General features: G+C 39.6%; 1 protein-coding gene across 1 annotated transcript in view; it reads right to left on the bottom strand.

The window, feature by feature from the left end:
* Positions 1–566: 566 nt before the first annotated feature.
* LOC131983792 (potassium channel subfamily T member 2) overlaps positions 567–11,687 on the bottom strand; it is a 57,589-nt gene continuing 46,468 nt past the window's right edge. Inside the window, exons 19-30 of the mRNA XM_059348602.1 lie at positions 10,676–11,000; positions 9,724–9,829; positions 9,469–9,641; positions 8,891–8,962; positions 8,552–8,686; positions 7,321–7,432; positions 6,398–6,499; positions 5,372–5,455; positions 5,160–5,288; positions 3,162–3,507; positions 2,292–2,376; positions 567–2,186 (exon numbers count right to left, since the gene is read on the bottom strand). Coding sequence (XP_059204585.1) covers positions 2,069–2,186; positions 2,292–2,376; positions 3,162–3,507; positions 5,160–5,288; positions 5,372–5,455; positions 6,398–6,499; positions 7,321–7,432; positions 8,552–8,686; positions 8,891–8,962; positions 9,469–9,641; positions 9,724–9,829; positions 10,676–11,000 — 1,787 coding nt within the window. The 3' untranslated portion in view covers positions 567–2,068. The remainder of the gene's footprint in view (positions 2,187–2,291; positions 2,377–3,161; positions 3,508–5,159; positions 5,289–5,371; positions 5,456–6,397; positions 6,500–7,320; positions 7,433–8,551; positions 8,687–8,890; positions 8,963–9,468; positions 9,642–9,723; positions 9,830–10,675; positions 11,001–11,687) is intronic.

Below are 11,687 nucleotides of genomic sequence, written 5' to 3'. Positions count from 1 at the left end.
TTCCATTGCTCCACAATGACTGCGATTTCTAAAACAGAATCAGGTGAAAAAGGCGTCCGATCGGAAACAGTGCAATGCTGCAACACGTCCTACGTAAATAATGATATTTTGAAAAATGAATTCAAAAATCTTCAAAATCGAGGATGCACACCTTCGTGCCATGAGCAAGCAGAATACGAAATCTTAGGTCTGTCTGCCTAATGGTCAGCGAGACATGCCCACACACAAACACACACACACACACACACACACACACACACACACACACACGCTTCTTGCTTTTATAGATAGATTAAAGCTTATCTTACCATTTAGTATTGTATCTGGCGAGCCCTGGGGCATAACAGTAAATTAATTGGAGCCATTTAGTGTGACTCATTCACAGTGTTGGCGTATCCAAGTCTGAATAGCTCAGGATCATGAGCTTGACAAAACACACAAAGGACATACAGTATCAAATGAGTGATTCGTTAAAAAAATAAAATTTAGCTATGATCACAATTATTAATAGATAGATTCTGGTTAAAGCTGCACAAATTGACACCAAGACAGCAATAAAGCAATGGCAAGCTATAATGACTGACTTTAATATGTACATATTTTCATCTGTTATAATGGCACTAAAGCTACAGCAGTGGTGTTGGCAGGGATGCAGGTCAGCATTCCCACCACATGGCTGCACCGTTTCTTTGTGAAACGGCACATTCAGAATTTCTGACAAAAGATTGCAAGGAGAGGCTTGCAAATCCTTTAGTAAACAAACGGCATAAATGTCCACCCTAACAAGTCATATAATTTAATAAGACAGATAAGTTTCTTATGACAACTGAAAATCTTAGAAATAAGGTACACTTTAAACAAAAAGAACATAGCAGCACATCTTTCATATGAGATTTTTTCCTTTGAAAACCAAATTAAATGATACGTGTTTACTTGTTAAAGTGGATATTTATAATGCAATAAATACAGCAGATATTTAATTGTAAAGCTTATAAATCAGCTTCAAAACTGAGAGCTGCGTCTCTCAAAAACGTTACATTATAAGCTTCACAAAGGTAGTATTTATTGCAGGGCTATTGTACTGGATGGCATCATGTTGTGGTATATGTTCCTGTTATTTTGTCCATCTCCTGCATCTCTAACATGCATGTCAGAAAAAGCAAGCTGGTTGCAGGACGGCTCACTGACTGACAGAAGCAGAGAGGGGTGGGACTTTAAGGAACAACAGGAGGGCGAACAATAAACTCAGGAACAGGTTTGTTCTAAGAGGACTCACATAATTCAGGACAATAACATAACTGAGACAGCATTGTGAGTGAATGCCCTACCCTGACGATGCATGCTGTCTGTCTACTCGTGTGACCTGTTGAGACTGGTGCTCTTTGGATTCCTCCGCTGCTGGTGAGCGTAAAACGAATGTGTGTGTTTGACTATGTAAGCAACAGGTAAAAAGTTTTAAAAAGGCTTTATGAAGACCCAAAAAAGGGATGTGTGCACTGTAGTGTCACTTTCCTAAACGTCAAACAACATTAAGTCTGACAAAACACACCTACAACACAGAGAAGGACACAGAAAAACATCCTTTGACCTTCATTTGGCAGCAGATTTTCATTTTGCTGTCCTGATCAGACTGGCAGTGTCTTGCTCTTAAACTATAAGTACACACACACACACACACACACACACACACACACACACACACACACACACATTCATTCACACACTTACATCATACACACACGCACACACTGCACATACATGATGCAGTACATAACATGCACATACACAGATATAAATACATACAGTTTTTCATTAAATGCACTTCTGTGTCCGCAGCTCTCCGCTTTGAAAATAGAAAGGTGCATAAATAAAACATTCCCATCGTTCTCGAAAACATCCATGCAAGACCAGCACCTATCAGTTCACCGAGACTGAAAGTGGAGAAAATACGAGGGCCGTGTGCCACCTGGTTGCATCTGTTTCCATCTCGCTGTGTCCTCTTTAGAGTTGTTGTGTGTCCTCTCACTGGCAGTGTTCTGACAGTATATTTGTCTCTTTTTTTTGTCTCTCACAGATGGGTGCTGTCCTGCGTATCAAACCTGTGGCTCTCCGAGATCCCAGCGCTGCACTTCCTGCTGTTACCCTGATTGGGCACCAGAGAGAGGGGGTCCGGCCTGATAAGATACCTGCAGATGGGGCACAGACAGCGGCGGCAAATATAATTCTGTTATAGTTTTCATGCCGTGTTTATTTTACAGTGCAATCAATTACATTTGGCGCTGTGTACTCACACAACATCGTGCAGCTCCAGCCTGGTGTCTGGAGAAGGGTTGATGAGGATATAAGACAGTCTGTTCCCTTGGTCTGTCATCCCATCTGACACAGGAAGAGGAGAGGTGAGTGATGCAGGAAATAAAATAGGCACAGGATATACAGCAGGCTGTGCAACATCCGCACACACAGAATAGAGCCTTCATTACTGTGAGTCACAAGACAAGAAGACAAATTTAGATAAAAATGCACAAGCAACAACAACAACAACAGGTGGAGGAAGAACTCAGAGCTTTTCCTGGAGTTAAAGTGCCAATACAACAATGTTAAAATACTTTAATACAGAAAAAAGTCCTGCAATTCTAATGAGTTAAAAGTACAGTAAGAGCACAGTAAAATTAAAGTATAATCAGTAAGTATCAAAACTATTCATGTCAATTACTCATTTCACTTTTTAACTCATTAGGATATTGAATAATATGATATAGTATTCAACAAAAATATAAATATTATATATATTTCTTTTTGTACCATGAGTACTTTTGATGCTTTAAGTATGCATTGCTGATAATCTGTCATTTGTATGTATATATGTATGTATGTATGTATGTATGTATGTATGTATGTATGTATGTATGTATGTATGTGTTGCTCACAAAGTTGTTAAAAAAATGTTCTTTTTTACCTCTTTCTATTAAATTATTGTGACAATGTGATTTATTATAAACAGATAAAGTGTAGCCTGTATCTTCTCAAAACTTTATAAACCACCCTTTTCTAAAGTGATAACTGCTGCATTTAAATAGGAATAAACAGAGGATGTGTCTGAAAACAACTTTATGGGTGACCATGAATAACTATTCAAACTATATACTTTACACTATACTTACTGAATCCAGTTGGAGAAAGGCCCAAGTGTTTCATCCTGGTTTTCACCAAGGCGTTGAGTTCCTGCCTCTCAGAGCGCCTGAACAGGGTCAGTCTCTGCTGGTTGATCCTCTCCGCCGCGCTGCCCGGACCCCCCTTGGCCCCGCTGGAGCTCCGACCCCCCTTCCTGCTCAGCCGCCGTGCCCACTGCATGCTCTTCCTCCTGAGCAGCGGGTGGTCTGACGAGTGGGAGGAGGTGGAGATGGGCTCCGAGGAGGTGGAGTTACGGTGAGCACCCGACCGGGACAAAAGGGGCTCTCTGGGTTCTCTGGTGTCCTCGTAGTCCTCCACCGTGATGGATACCTGGGACTGGGACACACGCACAAACCTTTAATTTCCTCTCTGATTTCATTAAGTCAGCTCTTCACCAGTGCTATCTGTGATTCCTCAAGAAGAGAAATTAATACTTTCTTATCATTAAATGAATGATGAGAAAGATACACTCCGTTGCATATAATGAAAAGTACAACAATCGTCTTCATCTTTTATTCGCTGCGTCCCTAGTTTTTCTTTCAAAAATTAATACCAGTTCCACATTGGGAAAAACTGGCAATTGTCACTGCCGAAAAATGTCTAATATGTCGACTTCTTTCTGTCTATGCAAGGTGGTTTTTGTTGCATTTGTATGTCTGTCTCATGTGATGAATACACATGTCAAAACTAAGATCTCCATAACTTGTTGGCAAAACAAGTACGAATGAAATTAGCATTTGTAAAGAAGAACCTTGATTGTTGTTGTATTTGTTGTTGTTTTTTTTTTGCAGTTAATGAAAGAAATAGTGACATTGTAGGAGCTGACAGAAAGAGAAAGGGAGTATTAACAGGGGAGATCTTTAGAAAGCCAGTTTTATGTAAAATATCTCATTATCCATGAAATCTTATTCTGGAGAACTGAATAAACCTTGTGACCTTTTCATATTTTTATCCCTGCTACTGGTAGGATTTAGAAATATCAAAATCACCAGTATTTTGTTTGCTTCACCAACTCTTTTTAATTGTAGGCTGCAATGAACTATATGGCCTCTAGAGGGTGCTAGCAGGGCTTTGGATTTGAAGCGTGTTCATTTAAGTCCTGTGCATCACTTGAAAAAAAGTTGCTCTGATGTCCTTAACGGACAAAAATGTTATACATTTGTATTACTTTCTTCTAACAAAACTAACACATAAATATTCAATTTCAGATTTTAAACCCTTTAAATATCAGTTTGTTTACATAAAACAACTGTTCAATGAAAAAACAACATTGAAATTAAAATATTTCTATATTATACTAAATTTGCACTAAATTGTTGTTGTTTTTTTCACAGTCAAGGATATGTCAATGATTAGCTGCATCACTGATATGGCGGCATTTTTTGTGCTGTGTGTGCAAAAAAAACCAACTCCCACTAGTTACCCTTGACAAAAATTACTGCAAACTTTCTACTTTCACTGAGTTGTGATTTTCTGTGCAGTCTGGTATGTGTTAATGATGAGCAACAACATTGTTTTGACGCATTGCATCAAACACTGCAGTGCTCCATAATACAGCAGCAATAACCCGAGTGAAAAATAGGAAAATAATATTTATTTGCCCCACAGGGCAAACATGATAAACTGGCTCAATCTGGTCATTTTTTTCTCCTTATAGTAGAATAGAATTTTTTTTTAAGGCAGGGCTCTAGATTGAAAGCCTAATATATAACAGAATGCATGATTTTATACTGCTTATATACTGTTCTTGAGCGTGTGTATTGTGTGTGTGTGTGTGTGTGTGTGTGTGTGTGTGTGTGTGTGTGTGTGTGTGTATGTGTATTATAGTTTATTATAGACGTACTATACATGCTGTGGTTGCAACTTTCAAAAAAACAACCTCACACCCTTGCCATAATGTATACCATATGGATTAACACAGCCAAATTATCTGAAATATGTAAAATTAAAAAGCTGAAAATAGCCACAAAATAACAGCATCTGCTGACCTCAGAGACTGGAAGCTTGTGTGCCTCTGTGCGGTAAATGCCGATGGGAATGTCTCCAGTGGAGGAGCATAGTTTCTGGTAGAGCCTGCCATAAGTGCGGATCCACAAGTCATCCTCTGTGATTTTCATCTAGAAAACAAACAACACAGTGATCATAATCAGAGCCAGTTCACACTCCGCTGAATTCAAGCAGTTTGCGTCCAGGTACTCACAGCACAAAGGAAGCCTGAGCCGGGCATGGAGTCCAAACCCAGCAGCAGTCTGGTGATGGAGATCATGTAGTCCTTCACAAATGACTGGCAGGAGAACACAACAACTGTTTAAACTTGTACAGAGACAACTCTTAATGAACTGATCTCTGAATGTGTCTGTGTATATTTGTATATGTGTATATTTGTGAGTATGTATGTGTAGGTGCTTGTATGTACACTACTGGTCAAAAGTTTTAGAACACCCCAACTTTTCCAGAATTTTATTGCAAATGATGCAGTTTAATGTCTCAGTGTACTCTGAAATTAATGCATATAACAAATAAACAATTGAAGTTAAAAAAGAAATCAGAGAATCAATTTAGAAAGGAAAATGTATTCTAAACTTTTGACTCATCAAAGTAGCCACCTTAACAGATAGAACAGCTGAACACACTCAATGGAAATCGAATATTCTTCAGAAAGTTCTTCCCAACTCTGTTGCAGAAGTTCCCTTAAATGTGGAGCAACTTGTAGGTTGTAAGTGATCAAGAAAAGTTGGGACACCTGAATTGGGACACCGGAATTGGTAGCAACTTTCAAGGCTTGATCAACCTCCGTTGCTGCAGAACTGCTTTAAGTTTTTAACCCATTTCTTGTTCCCTGAAAAAGGCCTTTTTGTATAATTCTGAAATGTACATTATTTTTAAGTTTTGGTTAACCCTACCTTTTTTATTTACCTCTGGCAGTTCACCACTTACCTTTGTACCCTTTCTAGCTGTTCATTGGACTTGAAATTGTGGTGTTCTAAAACTTTTGACCGGTAGTGTATATACTTGTACTGTGTACAGTATGTATGATGCATGTGAATGTTACTGTGATGTGTCTTGCTTTTTAGGGACCCCAGGAAGAATAGTTGTCACCATGGTGACAACTAATGGGGATCCAATAAACAATAAACAACACTCAAGTCAACAGAAACAGATGATATTGTGCATTTTGCCACATTTTGCTTTTTTTCTGTCAGTGAAGAGTTTGTGTTTGAGATACCTGGTAGAGGAGAGTGTCCAGCATGCTGACACTGAACACCTTCCCCGCAGAGAAGGGCAGTCGGAACATAAACACCAGGTTGGAGCCCTTCTCTCTTTCCTTCTATGGACCAAACACCCACACAGAGACACACACAGACGCACACACACAGGTATTTCTTTCTGATTACACAAGTCTTTGTAAGCATCATCGTCTGACCTGCACCTAGAAATCTTTTCTTCATCTTTTCTTTCTTATTTATTCACAGTCAAGCTTTAGGTCCAGCAGGTACTGACAGCAACGTAACATCGCAAGATCACTTAAAAGTGGGATTAAACTAGAAAACACACTAACATGCATTGCCCAAAAAACAAGAAAATATGCAAAGCCAGCAGGAAGCTCTTCCATAAAGAGAGTTTACAAAAGTAAACCAGGTTTATAGTTAGTAGTTTGACTCATTTTCTGTTTTCATGGTTCAATAAAGCAAATTCAACCAGTTTCCCAGCATATATTGCCATAGCAATTATGATGTGACACAGCAGATCACTGCTAGAACTGTCAAAAACAGTTATCTCATAATAATGTAAATCTATTTCAATGTGTGATGTCAAACAGTGACTAATTTACTCATTTATTGATGAATGTTATTGATGTCACACAGGGAAATTCATTAGCTGCCACACAGGGAGCAACAATAACAAGAGAAATGTAAAAAAGAAAGAAAGAAAAAAAGCAGATAATCCATTCCAAATGTTCGCTGTAATACTTCAGAGTGGTTATATTTCTAAATCACACTGAGAATACTAAATAAAAGATGGCTTTCATAATGCAAAACAGTCTGCTGCGTGTGTTCTCATTGTTTTTTTCATTATGACCTCTGAAGGCTGGGTGAGGAAAAAGAGAAAGAAAGTACAGTATTGGTTTGAGGCAACGAGAGCTTTTACCTTTTCCAGTTTGGACAGAGCCAGAGAATAGTGGTCTTTGACTTTGAACTGCATAAATCGCATGTTGGCTGGATGGGTGAGCTCAGTGATTATACTCAGAGCTGGGAAAAGTCTGTGAGGAAGAAGACAGGGAGAGAGAATAATGGGTCCCATAGAGCAATAGCATAGTATTTCCTTTGAAATTTGCAATAAGACAATATTTTAAAAAGTTTTTTTAAATTTTAAGCTAAGATATGCAAATGAGGTGGGGGCTCATTCAATTTCCTAGACATAAAACCTAGCAGTTAGAAGTTATTATTGTATTCTGTTGATATATTACATTAATTTTTTTACAGAAGGAAATTGGGATATCTCCTTTTATCACTCCATAAATCAGAAAATACTGCCAAAAGCCATATAAAAATCAATTTTCGTCATGATTTTTGGGACAAAATATTCTATAGATCAAGGTATGAATGATGCATAGACAAACCTCTCTGTAAAAAAACTTCAGAATATAGTCAGGAATAAAGTGGAAAGTTTGGTGTCTGTAAGTGTTGCTGAAGTTGAGATTTATGACTCAGAGGATGAGGAAAAACCATAGGGAAAAACTAATTTTGAGAAAACAGCCTTTGAAGATTTTATGCATTCTTAATGGAAATTACTATTTGAAGACAAAATATTGAAACCAGTTCATAGCAACAATAATTTGAAACATCTGAAACACATAATATTGTGCAGGAGAGAGGGAGCTAACTCGGCTTGTGATGACGAGGTTTAGATTATGTTCGCGGTACTACATGTTGCAATAGAACGCTAACTTTTAGTGAATTTAGGAGAAATCTAGAAAATATAGTAAAATATCCACCTAAATGTTTGTTTTGGATGTTTTTTCACCCACTATTCTGAGAGAAGTCATGTTATGGGAGAAAAATAGCCCAAAACCTCAAAATTGACCAGTGCATGAAAAAACAATGTTTTTGCCTGAAGTGTTTGTAATGGAAAGTTGGTGCCGCTTGAATAACAGATTCCCAATATTAATGTTTTAGGGCCAATGGCATCACATGACAGACCTGGAAGTTATCATTTCCAACCACTATGTAAAACATGCATGAAAAGCCTGCTGTTCCTGGAGGCTTGTATGCACCAGGTGAGCACTTCTTATTGGACTGAATGGTCCCCACCTTTGGGTCCGGTATTCAGTTCTGATAATACATTCATGGATTGCAGAGCAAATTTGGGAAAAGCAGACCTGAAGAGTGTTTGCACATTGACAATGGTCTTTGCATCAGCCATGTAGTCCTCCTCTGCAATCATGGAGCTCTCCTTGTCCACCACCACCATGGTGTCGGCGAAAGTGACCCCACATCGCAGCAAACTGTCCAGACTGTGGACAGCATGAGAGAGAGAGAGAGAGAGAGAGAGAGAGAGAGAGAGAGATGCTGAAGGGCAGTATGAATAAGTCAAAGAGTAATCTAAGTCGTTTCAGAAGAGCAAAAGCACATACATGATTAAAGATTAAGGGAATAGTAGAAGATGAAACGAGGGAGGATGTATAAAGGAATCAGCGGGGAGCTTTGGTTTGTCTTACTTGTCGATGGAGCCCACTGTGTAGAACACCATGGGGAACAAACAGATTGCCTCCAGGAAGTCTGCTTCAGGTCTGAACCAATCAAAACACAAATAGACTTGAGATTCCTACCAGGAGAGATTTATATGTGCCATGATGAAGAGCGAACGTCCCCACAGAGACAGACCCCCCTCACTCAAACAGAGAAATACAACACAGTCAAGCTGCCTGCGGAGAAAGCTGAAAATAACAGCACTACACTGGAGTGACTCAGCATTTTATTGCCTTTTTATTGGATTCCACTCTCATTTGGCTGACTGCGTTTGTGTACCAGCCACGATGCACGACACAGGACCGCGAAACGCATTGTCCTGAAAGCATTCAGCCTTTCACAAATCATGTTTACGGTGACCTTAAATAGCTCAGTTTTTCTCCTCCACTGGCTATTTAAGGACCCATTTTACCATCCTGCGCTACCTAGATTTGTAGCGTAACTGTTGAGCTACGATTCTGGTAACACTGACAGAGAACCTATTCCACTTTAAAGCTGTTTTCGAATGGCCAGCACATCACACCAAATAACGTAGACGTGTCCTTACATGCTCTCCAGCAACAGCACAATGGGGTTAAGCTCCTTCCTGGGTCGGTAGTAGGCTCGAAGAGGCACAATGAAGTTGTACAGACCGTTTCCTGCACTCTCCGCAGACACAATGATCAATTTGTTTTTGAAGCCATAGGAGCGAGCGTCCTCAAAAAGGGTGTGGTGACAAGCCTAGGAGAGAAGCAGAGCAGACATGGAGGACGACAGCAATGTGAAGTTGTAAATTAAACAGCAAACAATTTAAATCCAATACCTTGTCCATACGCAGGCAGCAGAAAGGCATCTTCTCCTGAAGAAGGTGGCATAGCGCAGGCGAGCTACCGATGTACGGAGAGTTGAGAGGGTATCCCTTTACCCACCTGTAGCACAAACCCACAGTTACCTCTGAGCAAGTTTAACCTTCAGTATGTCCATAGATGGATTACTGAACAGGCCTAATGGGCACAGACTCAGGAGTCCACAAAGACATGTTAAACAACAACGCAGAGACACAAAACAGCCACAAATAGACACAAAACAGCTACAAAGACACACAAAATGACCACAAAAGACACAAGACAACAACAACAAAGAAACACAAAACAACCACAAAGAGACACAAAACAAAAAATATGTACAAAAAAACAACAAAGACACACCAAATGACCACAAAGAGACACAAAACAACAACAAAGACACACAAAACAACCACAAAGAGACACAAAACAACAAAGACAGACAATATAACCACAAAGAGACACAAAACAAAAAATGTGTACAAAACAACAACAAAGACACACAAAACAACCACAAAGACACAAAACAACAAATATGTACAAAACAACAACAAAGACACACAGGATGACCACAAAGAGGCAAAAAACAACAACAAAGACACACCAAATAACCACAAAGAGACACAAAACAACAACAAAGACACACAAAACAACAAATATATACAAAACAACAACAAAGACACACAAGATGACCGCAAAGAGACACAAAACAACTACAAAGACACATAAAACAACAACACAGACAGAAAATGAACACAAAGAGGCACAAAACACAAAAAATTACCAAAAAGAGACACAGAACAACAACAAAAAGAGGCTAACCACCATAACGTGGTCCCTGCTCTTATGTAGAAGATGTGGTGGTGGTTCATGCCTGTGCCCATGAATAATCCTATTAACAACAATTCAAACAGCATCTTCAGAACTTACTCGCAGTGTCGACCCCACCAGTGGGCGCTCTCATCTCGGTCGCTGTCCTCTTTGCCCTCTTCGCCTCCCTCGTCCTCTGACTGGTCTCCCAGCAGGTCAAAGGTGGGGTTGTTGACACCATCAACCAGCTCCAGGACGGGGGCGATGCTGTGCCGCCTCTCCTCGGCTGCCTCTCCCATGGCGGGCAGGGACAGAGTGTTAGCGCCGCTCATCTCCGTCCTGGAGCTGTTCCTGCTTCCTCTCCCGCTGCCCAGCACCGTGCTGCCCGGCTCCTGGCCTTCTGGGCTGCTGTCACTGGAGTCCTGCAGGTCGATGGCCACTGTGCCTGGAACATAAACACACAACCACAATGATCATCAAGGCAGAGATCAAGCAAAAGAAAGGTTCAAACCCCCTACATCAGGGATGGGCAACTGGAGGTCTGGGGGCCGCATATGGCCCACACCCTCACTTGAAGTGGCCCTCAGTACAACTACATGCATTTGAGCATGAAATATTAAAAGTGCAGCGTAGAAATGCACAAAATTACTCCTTGCAATTAATGTTGGTCTGCTGTTGTTGCACTAAAAAAAAGGAAATCACAGGAAGTGGTTATTTTTTATTTGCTTCAAAATAGAGCTGCAACAATTATTCGATTAATCGAACAATAATCGATAATTAAATTAATCGTCAACTATTTTGATAATGGAATAATTGGTTTGAGCAGTTTTTTAAAGACAATAAGTCCAAATTCTCTGATTTCAGCTTCTTCAATGTGAATATTTCTAGTTTCTTTGTTCCTATATGACGATAAACTGAATATCTCTTTGTTTTGTGGACAAAACAAGAGATTTGATGAGGTCATCTTGTGGTTTGGGAAACACTGATTGATATTTTTCAACATTTTATTGACCAAACAACTAATCGATTAATCGTTTAAATAATTGACAGATAAATCGATAATGAAAACAATCGTTAGTTGAAGCCCTACTTCAAACCTTTTATATTCCTATTTATACTGTTAGGCGTATAC

The sequence above is a fragment of the Centropristis striata genome, chromosome 13 (genome assembly GCF_030273125.1).
Source record: "Centropristis striata isolate RG_2023a ecotype Rhode Island chromosome 13, C.striata_1.0, whole genome shotgun sequence".
NCBI lineage: Eukaryota > Metazoa > Chordata > Actinopteri > Perciformes > Serranidae > Centropristis > Centropristis striata.
Note: the sequence above shows the minus strand (reverse complement) of the source record. Positions and strands in the feature narration are given on the sequence as shown.